The 19,948-nt window shown below is 39.7% G+C and overlaps 1 protein-coding gene across 1 annotated transcript; it reads left to right on the top strand.

Annotated features, from left to right (window-relative positions):
• The first annotated feature begins 8,178 nt into the window (after window positions 1–8,178).
• On the top strand, window positions 8,179–14,405 carry LOC106074312 (fibulin-1-like). Its single transcript, XM_056008755.1, has 2 exons — window positions 8,179–8,455; window positions 11,054–14,405. Exons 1-2 carry the CDS (start codon window positions 8,395–8,397, stop codon window positions 12,358–12,360), a joined length of 1,368 nt encoding a protein of 455 aa, XP_055864730.1. The 5' UTR covers window positions 8,179–8,394; the 3' UTR covers window positions 12,361–14,405.
• Window positions 14,406–19,948: the final 5,543 nt, after the last annotated feature.

Raw genomic sequence — 19,948 nt, 5'->3', positions numbered from 1 at the left:
GGACAGATGTATGCGAAAAGAGAATCTGAATCGACCACCGTGTAAAGTCTTAGTTGACATTGCATGGTTTAAAGTTCACGTCATGTTAAGAGTTTAAAAGACACGTGGAATTCCTGATGTAGAAAACAGGAAGTAGAATGAATAAAGTTGACTTTGAGTTCAGTCAGTCAAGTCAAGCAGTCAAGTTAAGTCAAGTTAGAAAAGTCAAGAGGTATTCTTTGGACCGAGTGGTCAAGTATACTTTGGTCCGGGATGGACAGTAGCGACTTAGAAAAGTCTGTAGGAATCTCAGTTAGAAAGTAACTTGGGGGCACTTGTTGCCAGTGGTCTTTTGAGACATGTATTAGTTAATCTATATTTCTGCACAGTGTTACCCGCTGAGATGCGGACGTGATTTGTAACTGACATATATTGGATACATTTGATACCGCTGTTATGCGGATTATTATTTCTTGACTTGTAGCACTAACAAGGAGTGCAGTATTATTATTATTGTGTTGTAAAATAAACTTTATATTTGTCTGCTGAAACAGACTTCAGTCAGTTTATAGTATTTGTCTTGTCACGTGTCAAGAGTACTTTAGGAGGCAAGAACCCAGCATTACACCTTTCATTTGCAACTTTCATTCACACACCGGCAGACAATGGTTATGTATGCGTTGGATGTGGCAAAATATGTAGGTTACAGCTAGGAAGGAATAGCCACGTGAAATACTGCCCCCTCTCATTATCTTCGGACTCAAAGACACGTATACAATAAATATCTAAAAAAAAATCAAAGCTTTAAGTGCTATTGTATCAGTTAGTTTGGATCTGTCATGTAGTTAAATTTGTAATAGATCTAGATTAACAATAATAAATCTGTGAGATAGGAACTATTTTTACCATTTGTTTTTGTTTAGCGCTATTTCATGTTTTTAGATTTCTCTATGTGCCATGATACTATCACTTGTCTGGACTAGTTGAGACAGGGAGGGGAAAAGGAGTTATCTGGGTGAATGTTACCGTGATCGCTCTTTTTACATACATAAAAAACATTGTTCACTTAGGGCTCAAACCTTCTCAAAGGGGCATCTTATACCATCACATTGTTTTTAGAACGATTTCTTTCTCATTATTACCAATAGTTAATTAACATATTGATTATTTGTTTTTAATATTGTAATAACTTAAGTGAGACGACTCAACGAGACAAGGATGTTTATTCACAGGACATCACAAATACATAAAAACAACATCTTCCTTTAGCACAGTCTCTTCACTTCGGCTCTAGACTTGGGCGGAAATGGTTCTCTCTTCTTAATGTAAACATCCTTCCTAGTCCGGTTTCTAGAAGTGCGCACCTTCTGCACTAGCCTGGATGGCGGTGCGCAATGCAGGGTTATAACAATCTTGATTCGTGTTTGGTCAGGTGCAAGAAATAATAGTGCAAAATTTCAAATCGATCCGAGATTCGGTGCGGGAGACATACCGTGTACAAACGTTTTCACCAGACAGATTGAGAGACAAACTCAGTTGTTATACGCTTTGTAAAAATCTCGCTTATGTTTAGTGAAACTAGTTTGTATTCTAGATCTAGACTAACAATCACAAATGTATGCCATTGGAAATAGTTTGATTAATTGTTGTTTTTTGGTTTTAACGCAAGTCTCAGGTTTATAGAATGCTCAGTTGTACAATCACTTTTATAAACCAGGGAAGGCAAAAAGCGAGGGGGGGGGGAGGAATGTGGGAGAAGGTTTCCAAGCTGTCTTTTCAAAAAGCTATTTTAAAAAAGTTTCTTGAGTCTAAATTTGAACTCGAGGTCTGGAGCCTCCTCGATGGAGTGCCGACGTGTTAGCCATTGAGCTACTTAAGGTTTTATAGTTACTTTATAATTTTTAGCAGAGGACCTAATTCCTTTCGTGGCAACGCTTCTCTTTAGCTTAAACATCTCCTATGTAAAACAAACTTTATAGATTTAGACTAGGTGTTTAACTTATTGATTAATTTTTGGATAGATTCATGTGTTGTGATTGGGAATGAATAATTCTTCAAACGTTTCATCTTGATCAGAAGCTTGGAAGTGGGAGAAAAAAACGTGTACCCAAGCAGACGACATGAGTTAACTCTTTCTCTCCAAACTGACGATACCAACGTTGATTCCACCAGAATGTGGTAAATAATTACGGAGAGAAAGAGTTAATACAAGCGTTGAAATGTACAATGAAGTGTAACATCAACAGATGCTACAGAAGGATCCTAAGTATCACATTCAAAGACCGCATCACAAACCAAGAGATTAGAGACAGGGTTAGTACAGCGATTGGACCTGCTAACTATCGAAAAAATACGCAAGCTTTAAATTTATGGCCATATTATAAGATCTTCGGGGCTCGCAAAGACCTTCCTTCAGTGAGCAGTACCTGTCGGGGGGGGGGGGGGGAGAGATGGCGAGAATGAATATGTTACTTTGATATTTTGGTATGATAGTTATATCCCCTTGTTGTGAATGTGAATAGTGTTGCACGTGTTATGTACTGAATGATTTAGTCTTCGTTGAATGTGCGAGAGACTGTGTTAAGTGAGTGAGGTCTTGCTCCCGGTCCAGGAAGTTTGGACAGTCGCTTCCTGGACTGGTGTTTTTGTGTATTACTATTTAATAAGAGACGATGTCATTGCGCTTTATTGAATATTAAAGTTAATGTCATTATCAAGAGCTGAAGTTTATTTAGTAATAAGTGATTGTAATTGAGTGGATATCTGGAGTTAAACTGTGTCAAGTAATAATTGTTTGTAATAGAAATATTTAAGTAACCCCCTAAGGAGTATAAGGAGCCAAGTCAAAGCAACTCATGTTATACTTCAACACCAGCAGCAAATACCCCAGCACAGCAAACCACTTGCACGACAAAAAGCCAACGCAAAAATACATAAATAAATAAAACCTGACAGTACCAGGAAAAAGAAGGCGAGGCAGTCAGAGAAAGCGATGGGAAGACAACATAAAAGAATGGTCGGGCCTGCCATTGAAAGAGATTCTAACTACGGCAAAAGACAGAGAGGAATGGAGAAAGACGGTCGACGAATCTTGAATGGTGCCCCAACGGTCTAACAGACTAAGGGATAGGTAAAAAAAAAAGATAAGGAAATGTAACTAGCAAAAGATGAAGTGTTTTCACATAATGTTGAGATAGTAATAACATACACGGCCTTTGTCTCAGACTGAGGAACTCAGACACACCCAGTAGCGCTACCATCTGCTTAGTGCAGTGATGCCCAAAATACGGCCCGCGGGCCAGATCCGGCCCGCGACGTGGTTCCATCTGGTCCGCCAAAACGTTGGCATAAAGTGGAGAATGGGATTGGTACCATGACCTTTAACGTGAACAAGGACTCTGAATGTAGAATCTATCAGGAAAAGTGGGCGGATCTTTACTTTTTTTGTGGAAAAGGATAATAAGCCAACATCTTTGTTTTAATGAAGAAAGTTTAAAAAAAAACAACGGCATTATAAAATAAATATGGCGACACCCTTAGTTTGAACCAGGAATAAAAAAGATTGATTCACTACAACTATACATCGGAGGATCGATGGGAATATTCACCAAAAAAGACAAGAAAATGAATCGGGTTTAAAGGTACCTAAACTGTTGCTAACATTTTAAGTAGAGAAATTAAGTTATATTAAAAAATAATAAATATCACATGAAAGTAGTGGTAAATCGTTTTTGTAGCTTTTCGGTGATGTGGCCCGCGAGACGAGTGTTGGAAATTACAACTGCCCGCAGGTCGAATTAGGTTGGGCATCACTGGCTTAGTGTAACATTCTAGTCAGCCGAGGCCTAGACCCACCCTAAAAAAGACTTTTGATTAGTCTAGCTGAAAAAAAAATCAGAGAACGGGACTGTGAGGGAAGGAGGGAGAGAGGGAGAGAGAGATAGTGCGAGAGAGAAAGGGAGAGAGAGAGGTAGAGCGAGAGAGAGGGAGAGAGAGAGGGAGAGAGCGAGAGAGAGAGGGAGAGAGAGAGGGAGAGCGAGAGAGAGCGAGAGAGAAAGGGATAGCGAGAGGGAGAGCGAGAGAGAAAGGGAGAGAGAGAGGGAGAGCGAGAGAGAGGGAGAGAGAGGGGGGAGAAAGCGAGAGAGGGGGAGAAAGCGAGAGAGGGAGAGAGAGAAAAAAGGAGAGGGAGAGCGAGAGAGAGGGAGAGAGAGAAAGGGAGAGAGAGGGAGAGAGAGGGAGATAGAGATAGGGAGAGAGAAAGGGAGAGAGAGTGAGAGAGAGAGAGAGCGAGAGAGAGAGCGAGAGAGAGGTAGAGAGAGCTGGAGAGAGAGAGAGCGAGAGAGAGAGAGCGAGAGAGAGGGAGGGAGAGGGACAGAGAGAGAGAGAAAGGGAGAGATAGAGGGAGGGAGAGAGAGAGGGGGAGAGATATAGAGAGAGTGAGAGAGAATCAAAGAAGAAGCTACAACCCTTAACAGAGACAACAACAAAACAAAAAACCTACGAGAAAAAAATAACGCCACTTTTAAGAAGCTGGACTATTGAACCCTCTCTTACATGCAGAATAATGTGTCTCTCGTCCTTTCATTTCCTTCGTATTCACTCAGCAAGTCTCAGTTCGTTGCATTAATTACAATACAAGCTTGTTAATTTCAGTAACTATCTTATTTTTCTTTATCTAGATCTAGAGCCTTCCCTTTGGTAGCAGCTCCTTGTTCAACAACAAAGCTTTTGTTGAAGAACCACTTTCGTCTGGGACATTTCTTTGTCCAATTGTGATAGGTATTAGAATACTATACTGCCGTTGTTTTTTTATTTATTTATGTATTTATTTTTTGCGTTTGGCTTTTTTGTCGTGCAAGTGGTTTGCTGTGCTGGTTAAGGTGTTTGTAGTGGCGTTGCTTGTTGCTGCTGTTGAAGGTGTTTGTTGCTGCTGTTGGCGGTGTTTGTAGCGGCGTTGCTTGTTGCTGCTGTTAAAGGTGTTTGTTGCTGCTGTTGGCAGTGTTTGTAGCGGCGTTGCTTGTTGCTGCTGTTGAAGGTGTTTGTTGCTGCTGTTGGCGATGCTTGTAGCTGATTTTGGCGTTGCTTGTTGCTGCCGTTGAAGGTGTTTGTTGCTGGTGTTTGCGGTGTTTGTAGCCGATTTTGGAGTTGCTTGTTGCTGTTGAAGATGTTTGTTATTGTTATCCCAAGGCAAGTGGGAGATAGGTCAGTCAGTCAGTCTGTCAATGAGGGCCCTTCTAAATATAGATTTGTAAAATACCACTGACTGACTTATGTATCAACGCATCACAGATCTCCTAATTTTTGTTGGCAATATTTTAGATGTTATTTGAAACATAACGTCGAAGATGTGTTTTGTCAGAGATGAGTTATATCAAAGTAGGATACGTTTAAGTCTTTACTTTTAAAGGAAAGTCTGTAATTTATTTTTTTTTAAATTAGAAAATAAGATATATAGCGCCCCCTTCGTTATCGAAGATGAGCACATTTCTCATTTCCTATGGACTCGAAGATGGCTGTAAAGTCCAATCCTCGCTTTAAAAAGCCGGCCGCATACGTGGCATGGGTAGGTTTTGTCAGTTTCAGATAGTCCTGCATTTTCTCTCAGCTTTTTGTTGGTTCGGCGCATTTTGACCCTGGCCACCTTTCTTGCTTCAAATCTAGAGACTCCGAGACTCACAGCTTCACGCCTGGAGTGATTGAGAGCTAGTGCTTCCCAGCCGTGAATGATAAGATAAGATAAGATGTTTATGTCAAAGATGTATTTTTTCCCCAAATTGGTTAGGTCAAAGCTGCTTAGTGTTAATGCTAAAAGTCATTGCTTTGAACACTAGTGTAGCTCCTCATTCGTGGTTGCTAATTCCCTATAAATACATTTCTCATATTCTATGAACTCGAGAATGACTGTAAAGTCCAATCCTCGCTTTAAAAAAAAACAGGCCTCATATATGACATGTTTTGTAAAATGTTTTGTTTTACATGTTTGGGATGTTCCTTCAGAGTTGAAGATAATTACTTCCTAGTCCAAACCTCCCGCAGGACGACGGGGGATGGGAGCGGGCAGGGTTTGAACCCTGGACCATCGATAAATCTGAACGACAGTCCAGCGCGCAAACCGCACGACCAGGCAGCCATCCTGGCATGGATGATTTGGGTCAGCTGCAGATAAATCTTTTCCTGTTCTCCTGTTCTCAGCCCTCTTTTTGTTTCCCCTTCGCTCTATCATGCTGACCACTCTTCTTTCCACATATTTCACGACACTCACGAAGCTATCGAGAGCTAGCGTTCAGAAAGTCAGTCTCACTCTCCATGGTGGAGCTCTTAAGGGTGTCTTTGTAGCAATAGTTTTGACTCCCCCCCCCCACCCCTCCTCTCCGAAAGAACGCTTTCCGACACACAGTTTCCCATTTTAAAAAGTCGTTTGGGGAGGAGATTTTAATATGCTCCGCCCGTCATAATTGGGATCTTTTTGCTGTGGCGTGGATACTATTCATCTAAAGGATTTCAACATTTGGTATGTGGTCAAACCAATTCACCTAATGAATTTTTTTAGACAGCGTAGTAAGTAGGAGTTAAGCTTTTGATGAGGCTCTGAAGCACATAGAATGATGAGTCGGTAATATAATGTCCAGGACTCTGAAGCATATAGAATGATGAGGCGGTAATATAATGTCCAGGACTCTGAAGCATATAGAATGACGAGGCAGTAATATAATGTCCAGGACTCTGAAGCATATAGAATGATGAGGCGGTAATATAATGTCCAGGACTCTGAAGCATATAGAATGATGAGGCGGTAATATAATGTCCAGGACTCTAAAGCATATAGAAGGGCATAGAGAGGACTACAGCACTGTAGACTTTCAGTTTTGTCAATACTGTCACGTTCTGCACTATCCAGGCTCTCTTCAAGCTGCACCACACGACACAACGAACTTAAGGAACCTCACAACTCGGGGCCCCAAAGTATCAGTAACAGTTTAATTTCAAATACATCGCGATTACTGTACAGTTGGCAAAAACCTAGTCTTTGCTCTTGACTGACTTCACACACTGCGCCTCCTAATGGTCACATTGCGAGGTAATGTGAAGTGTCTTGACTCTGAAACACTCGCTCTTATATAGGGTCCATAGGCCTTCTAGAACCAGATGGAACGTCGCTTGACCTCTTGTTGATAAAATTCGCCGTGACTTGCGTGGGTAAGATTTACAACACTGGTCTTTGCTGAACTGGCATGTACTGTCACTGGTCACGGTTGACCGCTCGTCCTGCACTGGACAGGGGCGATTTGGGTAGGCCAAAACACACACAGCACTACCCCCATACGTGACACCACCAGGTTTAAAACAAGACGCTTCTTTGCCAACGCTTGCCAAAAAAAAAATTTGGCCTCAGCGGCAATATAAAACAGAAGTGATGCACTAACCTCCTTCAAATAAATCAGTCTCAGAACCAGACATTTTCATATATGGCTCCAACTGTCTCGGAAGACACTGGATGTGCTTAGATGAGTCACTGGTTTAGATTTCTTCTTGAGATGGGGGCAGAATACTGTTGCCTCCCGAGGTGTTTTAGCCGCTTTGCGGCAGCACCAGAGGTTCCTCTTCAGTGTGCATTTCTGGGCTTTAGATAAAGGGCTCATGGGTAGCCAATGTGTCATGGTACCTCCCACGACCTTGCTGATGAGGTCCAAAGGAATGCTTCGCATTTCAGAAGGGAATGTCACAGCTGATACTCCTACCTCCTAAGGGGCTTCTCACCTGATTTTTTTCTCGTGGTTGTCTCCTGATGTCTTAGTACCGCTAATATTAAACATTGTGTCTATTTGGGAAGTACCATAGCAGGAAATTCCAACCTTTGATAGACTTCTTTGAATAATAACTGAATGTTAAGTATGTGTGATGGTAATTTTCAAAAAATAACGTCACACATAAAAAGTTAATTTTTTTTTCGCTTTCAAATCTCCATTGTCATTTTCCATAAGACTCTGTAAGACAAGGAGAATCCACTGCGTTGCTATGGTCACAAAAACAAACAAACATCAGATCCCCTTAGATCTGCTACCATTCGCTAACAAAGCTTAGGAAAACATTTAAATATTTAATGAATTAGGACTTCATAAGCTTGCTGCATGGTGACAAAGGCTAGTCAGTGTTTCCCTATCACTGCACAGACTCACCTATTGTATTGTAATGTGTAGATCTATCTGCTATTTAAAAAGGACAGACAGTTTTTTGACGGAACTACACACGTTATTTTGTTTTTGTTTTGGGATGTTTTATCCCGACATACAGAAAGTTATTGTCCACTTGGAATGAAGCTTCTATTTTAAATGACATTCCAGGATTTGCTCATTACAAAACTTTCCATTTCATTTGGAAATCTGGCATCACATATTCAACTTAATTTCAGTAACAATGATGATGAATATTTTTGGAGTTTTGATTTTGATGATTCAAGTGCTTTTTCGGACTGAAGGTAAAATCAATTATTCAGTGTGAGGTGACATAGATTATTTAACTGTTATATATTCATATTATAATGACTTAACTCCTTCTCTCCTAACTGACGATACCAGCGTTGATTTCACCAGAATGTGGTAAATAATTACGGAGAGAAAGAGTTAAAACCTATCTAGAGTTTATTTTCTGTTCAAAGTTTAACAAAAGAAATAGCAAGTTTAATACGGCGGATATGATGTTCTCAAAAGAGATTTTCCATACATGAAGGCAGGGCCGGCTTTAAGCATAGGCAAACTAGGCAGCCGCCTGGGGCCTCACAGAGGGCGCTAAACAATTTTTTAGTGAAGAATTAGGGACACTCGTCCCAAGTATTGTAGTTTGAGTCACTTGGTTTAAAATAAATTGTGAAATTATTTTTCGATGTTTATTATTATTTTTCTATTTCTTTCACTTGGGGCCATCAAATTCACTTCGCCTAGGGCCTCCGATTATCTAAGGCCGGCCCTGATGGATGCAAATCCTTAAATAGCAAGCTTTTGGTGAATCCGGAGTACAGAAAGGGAAGTGTTGATTAGCAAGGTTGTAATGAAGTAAAAGTTTCCACTTACAGACCTAATGATCTATGGAGCTGAGGATGTAAAGGTCCTCTTTTTCTGTGGCCTAAGGTTAACGAGGGTGCCATGTGGCCATCACAACTACCAACCGGCTTGTCAAATACCCAGATCTGAGTGGGTTCAAAGGTGCCATAAAGATCCCTAAATTCAAAATCCCAGTTTTCACCCGGATTCGAACCCGGGACACCTCGATTCGGAAGCCAAGCGCTTTACCACTCATCCACCGCGGCTCTGCGTTTTTATGAGTTATATTTTTGAGTTATATTTATGAGTTATATTTATGTTTTTTTGCGCACTTTTTAGTCCTGCAGAAATGTTATGGTTTAACTCATAGAGATTGATAATTAATGGGAAAAAAAAATTCCTGTAAAGCTTTAAGGCAGCGGTTCTCAACCTTTTAAGCTCGGCGACCCCTTTTTACAATTCCTCACTTTGCCGCGACACCCCCCCCTACACACACACACAGGAATAGAAGAGTAGACAAATACAATCCATATTTTCGATGGTCTTAGGCGACCCCTGGCATAACGTCAATCCACCCCCAAAGGGGTCGCGATTCACAGGTTGAGAACCCCTGCTTTAAGGGCTAATGGGTTACTTATTATTTTCAATTTTTTGACAATGTTGTCGAATAAAAGCCAACTGTAACAAAGAAACAGAGGTAGCTAACGAAATGTATGCAAACATTCTTAAGCGAACAACAAAAGGTAGCCTTTATCTTTACGATCCCTTAGTCTTTTGGACCGTTGGGGCACCATGCAAGACTCGTCGACCGTCTTTCTCCATTCCTCTCTGTTTTTTGCATAAGAACCTCTTTCATTATCAGGCCCGTCCATTCTTTTATGTTGTCTTCCCATGGCTTTCTCTGTCTGCCTCTTCTTTCTCCTGGTACTGTTCCCCGAAGGAAAGTCTTTGTTAGCCCAAAGATCATGTAATATGGCCATAGATTTTAACTTGCCTTTTATACTATAGTTTGAAGGTCATCATGGGGTCCAATCGCTGCAGTAACCCTGTCTCTAATCTCTTGGTTTGTGATGCGGTATTTGAATATGATACCTAGGATCCTTCTAGCCTTAGGCCACTGCAACCTATGCGGCCGCAGTTGGCCCCGCGCTAATTCTAATAGTAAATTATGAAACTGTAGTGTAACTGAGTTGATTTTCTGCGTGCGTCCAGCGTGTCAGAAGATCATGCCCAGTGTGTGTGTTTCATGTCCAGTGTGTGTGTATAGTACTGCATCAGTGGTATGCGAGACGCGCTGGATTCATTCACTGTTTACTGTGGTCTAATTTGGTCGATAAAAGCCATGGTATTGGTAGACTAGTATTTGTTGTTTCATTACAGAAACTATTATTAATTATATATGATTACATTGTTTCCGCGGCCTCTTCATTTTCCAGGACCTAATGGAAATCTCCTGAAATTGCAAATTGTACGAAAAAGTCCTGGAAATCTCATGAAAACTCCTAAAAATCTCCTGAAAAATGGACAAAATTGTCATTTTGAGGTACCATCCCAAACGCAATAATAAAAAAAAAAAGTCATCGTCAGCTTCCGTTTAATAAAATCTATTGCAAAGATGATTGCTATTTCTAATTTAATAAATCTTAATTTTGACATTATGCTTTTCCCCGCCCAGACTGGGCCCCGCGCAATTTGATTCGCAATAGTTAGGGCCGGCCCTGCTTCTGTAGCATCTCAATTCCATTGCTAGGATCCTCCTCTCTAGCTCTGCAGTCAGCGTCCAAGTAGCGGGGTTATAAAATGGTGAATTTTTAAAGAGAAAAACAATGGCTCTATAAGTTTGCATAAAGGAGGTATTGTCTTTTTTTTTTTTAAGTATTTTAAATGTTATTCTTGTTGATTTAAGATTGACGAAATTTTGAGCTAATGGCAGGAATCGAACCCCCCCCCCCCCCCCCAAAAAAAAAAACAACAAAAAAACCACAAACAACATTAAAACTTAATCATTTTACATGTTTTTGTTTCGTTTTTCACAGGCCAGATTTTAAACACCACGCCACTTTTGAAATACACCAAGCTACACATTAACGATAGTATCTACTGCCTATCACAAGCCACTGCCAACAAGCGAGATGCCCAGAATCTTTGTGCCAGATTCGCAACTGAATTGGCATTCTTTGACGACGATGCGGAATATAAAAGAGTACTGAATGAGCTGCTAACCTACAAGAGAAATGAATATTTCATCATCAGGATTAATTGTCATCAAGGTCTGGACGTGTCCAAGTTGCAGAGGCTTTACTGGAAAAAGAGCGTCAATTTAGATGCTCAAATATTGGCTCCTAATATGTCTTTGAATTGGTTAAAGCCGGAGTGCTGTGCAGCTATGCAGAATTCCTCGTTGGAGAGTTTGGTTTACAGAGATTGCTTAGAGGCAACGGATTTCCTGTGTAAGGCTCCCCCAGAGTGTCCTGCTGGCGGTACCAACTGCTTGCCGTTGAACTGTGGAGAATGTTTGGAAGGGTACGCCGCTGACACCACTAACTTATCTTGTGTCGATGTCGACGAGTGTCAGCTCAATGTATCCAAATGTACGCAGGGTTGCAACAACACCGAAGGCAGCTACAAATGCTGGTGCGATGACGGATATAGATTATCTTCAGACAACGTTACATGTAATGATGTCAACGAGTGCGATGAAGGGGCTCATAACTGTTCTCAGAGCTGCAACAACACAAAGGGTGGCTACTTTTGTGGTTGCTACCCTGGCTACCGCCTGGACACTGACCACTTCTCCTGCAATGACGTTGACGAGTGTAAGAACGTCACATGTGAACACAACTGCACTAACGTTGGAGGATCCTTTATCTGCGTGTGTCATCATGGTTACCGCCTGAATCTCACGGACCGTACCTCGTGTGACGATATCGATGAATGCAAAGAAGCTGAGGTCAGATGCAGCCGAGAATGTAGTTCAGTGATGATCAAAGTCGACCCGACTTGCTTGGCTTGCTCACGGGGTCATCCTCTCTGCGACCACGACTGCCACAACACCAAGGGCTCCTACGAATGCAGCTGCAGAGCTGGCTACAGCTTGAACACAATAGACAACAAGAGCTGCCATGTTAATGGAGAATGCGGTCCAAGCAACGCCACCACGTGCATGGGTTCCAACCCCATTAAAGACAAAGCGGTGAACAAGACCAAGACGATCAGAGCTGCCTTGAGAAAAACCCGAGCTTGCTCAAAAAAGGTCTCTCGCAAGGTCCTGTTTGGATACTTTTGGGTTGTATTGGTTATTTTGGCTGTTTCGTCACTTTTTTATACCTTTTTTATGCATTAGAATCTAATCCCTATCCAAAAGCCTCTCTACGTGAACCGTGTGGGCTTCATAATAACATTAGGTCTAATCTCTTGTCATTTCATTATTATGTAGGTGGGTTAACATGACTAGACCCACATCTGAAAATAATTGCGCAGTGGTTTCCAAATCAGGCAGTTTTTATATAATTTTTCTTATTTAGGTGTCTTTTGGGACCATTGTCTTGATCAAGCTTCTTGATAAAGAATGCAGATTTAAAAGGACATAGTCGGCATTCTCCAAAGCCGGCCCTAACTATTGCGGGGCCTTGTGAAAAATGTATTGCGTGGGCCCAGTCTGGGGTAAGGATAAGCAAAATGTCAAAATTAAGATTTCGTATTAGAAAATACATTCGTCTTTGTTATAAATGTTATTAAATGAAAGCTTACTATACCATTTTTTTAGTCGCGCTTACGATTGGCACTCCAAAATGACAATTTAGTCTATATTGTGAAGAGTTTTTTACAAGTTTTCAGGAGATTTAAATACTTTCAGGAGATTGGACTTTTTCGTAGATTTTAAGGAGGCCCTGAAAAATCATGAGGCCTTGTAAACCTTGTCATTATTTATAATTTATAATGGTTTAATTCAATGATTTACAAATAGAATTAGCGCGGGGCCAATGAAAGTGCGGTGCCCACTGCGGCCATATACGTTACAGTGGCCTAAGGCCGGCCCTGGTTGTCTCATTCTGTTGTCCATTTCTGATGTGAACAACTAGACGTTGGTTCGAGTCTGGATCGTTCATAATAGGTTTCGTCTTACTTGTGATTCGGATGAGAGCTTGTCAATATCTCGACTATTCTATTCACTATTAGTTTCTTTATTTCTTTCCGATACAGTGAGATGTCTAATTGCGTATTTATTCTCCAACACCTGGCGAGTGTGTCAGCCTTCTTATCTCTCTCTGGTTCTATATGTGCAAGTATCCATTGAAAAAACTTTTTTTTTTTTTTTGCTATTGTTGTTGGGCTTTACATTTAAAGACCGCATCGCAAACCAAGAGATAGGGTTAGTGCAGCAATCGGACCCTATGATGACCTGCTAACTATCGTAAAAAAAAAAAAAAAAACGCAATCTAAAAACCAATGGCCATATTACAAGGTCCTCGAGGCTCGCAAAGACCTTCCTTCAGAGAACAGTACCAGGAAAAAGAAGAAGAGGCAGACAGAGATAGCGATGGGAAGACAATATAAAAGAATGGACGGGCCGGCCATTGAAAGAGGTCCTATTCAATGCAAAAGACAGAGAGGAATGGAGAAAGACGGTCGACAAATCATGCATGGTGTCATAACGGTCCAACAGATTTAGGGATAGGTAAAGGTATAGGCTGAGCTTTACAAGAGCTGTCCTGAGTTGTTTCTGAGGTTTCCAAGCTTTGAAATTGCATTGTATTAGTATTACCATACTTTTGTTTAATTATCTGAGGCAAAGTTAAATATAGACTAAATCACTGACCTTTATTTTAAATTACCAAAAAACTCTGTATTTTTATCTCGACCTTAAAAAACAAAAGATTTTAACTTCTCAAGCTCTTACGTTGACGTGAGATGTTAGAGACAGAGTTGCTTCTCTTGTGATATTCGTTAGTACGTGTCGTCTTACTGATAGTCTTTAAGTCTTCTTTTAGTACAGCGGTTCTCAACCTTTATAGGTCAGCGAACCCTTTTTGTGATTCTCCACTATGCGGCAACCCCTAAACGTAAAAATAACAACCCTAAGTAATGGTGCCTTTCATAATTTCACTATTTAGTATTCTATTTTGTATTCACCTTTTTTATGTTGCATACTTATGTGACTATAAAAAAAGGAAGACGCAACATAATAGCAGAATACCATATGTATTCATATTTTCAATGGTCTTAGGCGACCCTTGGCAAATCGTCATTCGACCCACAAGGGGTCGCGATCCACAGGTTGAGAACCCCTGTTTTAGTAAGTAATCAGTATATGTCGATAGGCAGTTGGGTTGTAAACCCAGTGTTAATTCCAACAACTGAGATGCATAAATATTAAAATAAGTACAATGTATTAAAAAGAAACTTTTATATTGATTGAAATAACATCGTTTTTTTAAATCAATAATGTAATTTTTAAATATTTTTTTTAGATCTACAAAAATAATAAATTTGTGCAATTTCGTAAATGCTTGATCTTTTTGTTTGTTTGTTTGTTTGTTTAGTGCACATAGCATGTCCTGTGCACTATGGCTCAACCACTTTTCTGGAAAAATCTGCAAGAGTCTGAATTTGAGCTCGAAGCCGACGCGTTAGCCACTGAGCTATTCAAGTTCTTATAAAAATAGAAGGTTTTGATTCTAAGAAAGTCAATATTTTAACATTGTTAGAGAAAAAATATATAGAAAAAGAGAGACCAGAGAAAGAGAAAGAGAGAGAGAGAGAGAGAGAGAGAGAGAGAGAGAGAGAGAGAGAGAGAGAGAGAGAGAGAAAGAGTGTGAATGCTATTTAGATACTGAAAAAGATAGGAAGAACAGATATGACCCAAAAATATTCTTAGGTTAAAAATTAAAATCAATAAATCTAATCAATAGCTTCTGTCAATTCCAGACTGAAATAGTCATTAAAAATGACAATACATTGTTTCGTTTGGCTTGTTCTGCGCTGACTTTTTAATGAGTTCAACTCGTTTAAAAACTGTTAGACCTATATATAATGCATGATTTGTATTGTACAACTAAATGCCAAATACATACTCAAATCGTCAGTACTTTTTTAAGGACTCGTTTTTATTTTCCGTGTAACAATGATACAAAACCAAGCTACGGGTATATGTGGCAAAGGGTCAGAAACTACTTTTCTTAAAAGGAAATTCCGATAGTTTTGACAATTTTTGATATAATATGTGTTTTGATTTACAGATAATGAATATATTATTCTTTTTTTTTCATTTGCAATAATAACTTAGTAATTGATGTTTTTCTGACGTAATTTTCCTGCGCATCCAAAACAGTCAGACTTTCACCGGGTTTCTATGTGACGTCACACTAGCCTACTAATTTAATCTTTTGACTTATTGTATAACGGGAGACCATACAGCAAAGTTTACATTCTCGTAAAAGAAATATATCTTGGTCTAAGCAGTTAGATCTAGGATCTTGTAAGCAAAGAAAAAAAATGCGTGTTAAAGGAGATTTACATGCTTGACTAACCACGGCAGTGTGTATCTTCTCGCCTGACCACTCAACACACAACAAACACTATCGCTTGGTTGTCTTGTCATGACCGACTACACGTAGTCTAGACTAGCCTTACACTGACCAGCTTGTTCGAATCAGTCAGACACACGATCTATTTACTTCTTGGGACAGAGAGAGAGGCTTAGATGAAAATGTTACTTTATTTCTCGAGTTGGTTATCCTAATGCCTTTAAATCTATCTATACATGTATATATAACTGTACCATAGCTCTTGAATAGGCCGTCACTATGCCCAAGAGCCTGTAAGAATGAAGCGATAAGATTGGTTAAATCTAGTTTCTCTTTCAGTATTGTTTAGGGAAGTGACGTATGAACTAGCTTAAAACAAAATCTCATAGAACCCCGTTTTTTTTTTATATGTCAAGAATTTACTGTCTAATTTATTAAATATAAATTTTTATAATCATTTAAATAGAAAATGGTAAAATGTATACTATTACAACTTTTTACGCAGAATTCAAATATGTCAATAACTCAAATTTGAAAAACCATCGGCGTTTCCCTTTAAACACTGATGGGCTCGCGTTCGGATCGTGACGGAGATTAGAAAATTTTTAAATTGATTTTTAACTCGATCTTTCAGCTGTGTTTACTGAGCCCCTAAAATAAACACAGAAGTGTTCTCTTATTAACCCTTAAAGTGCTGATCTGTTTTACAATGAAGACATGAAAATTGAAGTAACAATGTTCATGCTTAGAGGCTAAACTACCACACGCATCTTAAGGGTTAAAGATTAGAAAAATGTGGTAAACGTGCATTCCGCAGACTTAAGTATCTGAAAGACTTCCAATGAAATCTTGTTCGCTCGAGAACTTGTGACTACTTACGAAGAAGAAGAGGCAGACAGAGATAGCGATGGGCTGACAACACAAAAGAATGGACCGGCCAGCTATCCAAGGCAAAAGTCAGAGAGAAATGGAGAAAGACGGTCAACAGATCTTGTGTGGCGCCCCAACGGTTGATTAGAATAAGGGATAGGTGTAGGTGAAGTGATGACCACTGACCTTTAAGACATCTTCGAGGCCCTTAACATAGGAAGATTCTCGTTACCAGTCAGATAACTTTACAGATTTACAGCTTTACAGATTTACAGCTTTACAGCTGCGGACCTGCTACATCGTCAGCAAAAATGTTAAAGTGAACGCTGTTAAGGCTATGGTGGCTGAGTGGTTAAGCGCTTGTTTTCAGAACTTCTGGTCCTAGGTTCGAATCTCGGTGAAGGCTGTGATTTTGAATTTCGGATTTTTAGGGCGTCCCTGAGTCCACCCAACTCTAATGGGTACTTGACTTTAGTCGGGGAAAGTAAAGGTGGTTGGTCGTTGTGCTGACCACATGAGACCCTGCACGTCAACCGTTGAAATAGATGACCTTTAACATCATCTGCCCCATAGATCGCAAGGTCTGAAAGGGGCAACTTTACTTTTTTTTTTTTTTACTGTTCAGACCTCAATGAATGTTGTTTCATTTTACATTTGACGAATCTGATTCTGTACATGCCCATATATAGACTGTGAGTTATTAATATAATAATAATAGCCTACTATACGCATGAAAGATGCGTTATATAAAAGCCATTCAAAATAAATAAAATAACGCAATGAATTTTGTTTCCCTTTAACGAACCTCGGCCGTTACAGTGACAGGGAATGAGAAGTAGTTCATTTCTATTATAATGATTATAATAATAGTAATAATAATAATAATTATAATAATAATAATAATTTCAATAATAATAATAATAATAATAACATAATAATAATAATAATCTGCTGTTCATTGATTAAAAAAACGATACAATTTATATCAAAATTTTAGAAAAACTGAGTTGGAAAAACAACGAAACTATGGGAACCTAGGCTTAGAGATTAAGCCTTTACGGAAGCTATCTAAATTAACAATATACCTACTTTATATCAACCGAGGTGATAATGACCAGGGCCGGTTCTACAGGTTGTGGGGCCCTATGCGAAACGGATTGCGCGGAGCCTAGTCTGGGTAGGGATAAGGTTAATAAGTGAAAATTAAGATTTTTTGTTAGAAAATAAATTCGTCTAAGTACAAAATCACGATCAAATTAACTTTACGAGCCATCTACAATAGAAGGTAGATCTCCAACATAAAGCTGATAAACATTCAGATCTGACTTTTAGATTTACAATCCACTACAAAATATCGCTTTAAAATTTTTTTGATTGAGATAGATTTAGATCTATATTTAAACACCATTGACTATTACAGTAAATTAAGTATTGGAACTTTTCTGGTTAAAATTCGCCCTATTATTTTAATTAAATGAAAGCTGACAACGCCGTTTTTATCGTGAGTAGTATTGGCGTTTTCCATATTGAATGACACCCCAAAATTACAATTTCGTCTATTTTTCCAGAACATGTTTTGAGTTTTGAGTATATTTTAATAATTTCAGGAGATTTTCATGACCTTTTTCGTATACTTTGCAATTTAAGAGATTTCCAGGAGCTCCAGGAAAAATCAGGAGACGAAGGAAACCCTGTTATAAGTTAAAATGGTTTAATATAATAATTTACAACTAGGGTTAGCGTGGGGCCTATGAAAGTGCGGGGCCTACTGAGGCAGCATAGGTTGCAGTGCCCTAAGGCCGGCCCTGATAATGACAACTACATCACAAATACCTTCAAGACCTAAGAAGATTCTCATTGCCTGACAGAGGGCAGTACTGCTGTACACCTGCCGCATCACCAGAAATTATTTTTAGTGGAAGCTGATAAAGGGACTTAAATAAATTGTGTTTTTTTTTTGTAACGAAACTCGACCCTGGCAGTGCCAAAGAATGACTACTCATTCGTTTCTAACATAATAATAATAATAATGATAATAATGGGATACGGCTATTTTGACTGACAAAAAGGTGGATGTTAATCGCCCTGATCTGCTACAATAATTGACACCGCTGAACCTCTATCCCATATTGTAAGGCAAATCAAAAAGGAAAAACAAAGGAAATTTGTCGATGAAATAGTCATGGAAAGATAACTCTTTTCTTTCTGGAAGTCGGGCAAGAATTACCCCACGTAACGCGGCAACAGTGAGCGCAAAGGGGGAGGGGGGGGGGGGGAGAGAACAAGTAATCTTCTCTGTATTCACCCGTCACTAAATAGAGGCGTATGCTATGCCGCAGGTCGACTAGTTTTACAATAAGAGGCAAAGTTGTCGACATTTTCCTCATTTTCTTTCTGACACCAAAAGTTAAACATGTTTCGGTTTCGACCTCCGCTTTCACACCCCAATGAGCTTTTATGTTCTGTGGCTGCGCATGCGCGTGCCTTTATGGCCATATTAAAGTTGTCAAGCACATAGCTCTTATGGTTATACAATTGGAATACCCGGTTCTCTGGTAAATGAATAGTGTTTGGTTCTGAATATTGGGTGTCACGTGGTCGTTATGGTTTGTCTTCACTGTCACCAGAATTGTATCCTGTAAGTCAGCGGTTCTCAACCATTTAAGCTCGGCGACCCCTTTTTTACAATCCACCACTATGACGCGACCCCCCCTTCCCACACACACACACACATACAGCAATAGAAGAGTAGTTAATAACAATCCATATTTTCGATGGTCTTAAGCGACCCCTGGCAAATCGTCAATCGACCCCCCAAGGGGGTCGCGACCCACAGGTTGAGAACCCCTGCTGTAAGTGATATTGTCAACCTGCTGTGTCCCACATCATACATTTCTTTATTGTTTTTTGGTTTTACTAGCTACATGCAGATTTGTCAGTGTACTGAAATGATTTTTTTTTAAAATTAAAATCTTATAAATTACAGACGTCATTTCAAAAGAGAAGATAATTACGTCCAACACGTGAATAACTCGTGCAGACACACGTGAACTGTCTGGGAATGTTTCTTCCCGCTTGATAACGCATCATGAGATTTGAGGAGTTGTTGGACTAAATGTGAATTCGTTGGATTATTGTTCTAGTGTTAAGTCTTTCTTTAGATTACCCCATTCACTAATTTGGATTACAATACAGGAGTGTTCTTCCAGTGACCGGATATCTGGTGAGTTCCATAGAAACCCTAAACAATATGTTAATCTACACAGTGGCGTAGTTAGGGTGGGGGGAGGAGGGTGGGGGAGAATTTACCCCCCCCCCCAGGGCTCCAACTTGAGAGGGGCCCCCAAAAGAGTGGGTTTTTTTTACATAAAAAAATAAATATTATGCAAAATGCAGGGGCCCCCAATAAGGTCAAGCCCCTGGGCCCCCCAAACGATGGAAAAATTCCTAGCTACGCCACTGGATCTACATTAAGTGCCATTGACGTTAATATTTCTCATGTATGAAGTCTAATTGAAGACGTGTCAGTAACAA

This window comes from Biomphalaria glabrata, chromosome 13, assembly GCF_947242115.1.
Source record: "Biomphalaria glabrata chromosome 13, xgBioGlab47.1, whole genome shotgun sequence".
NCBI classification, from domain to species: domain Eukaryota; kingdom Metazoa; phylum Mollusca; class Gastropoda; family Planorbidae; genus Biomphalaria; species Biomphalaria glabrata.
The sequence above is the reverse complement of the archived record's forward strand: the minus strand, read 5'-3'. Positions and strand labels throughout refer to the sequence as shown.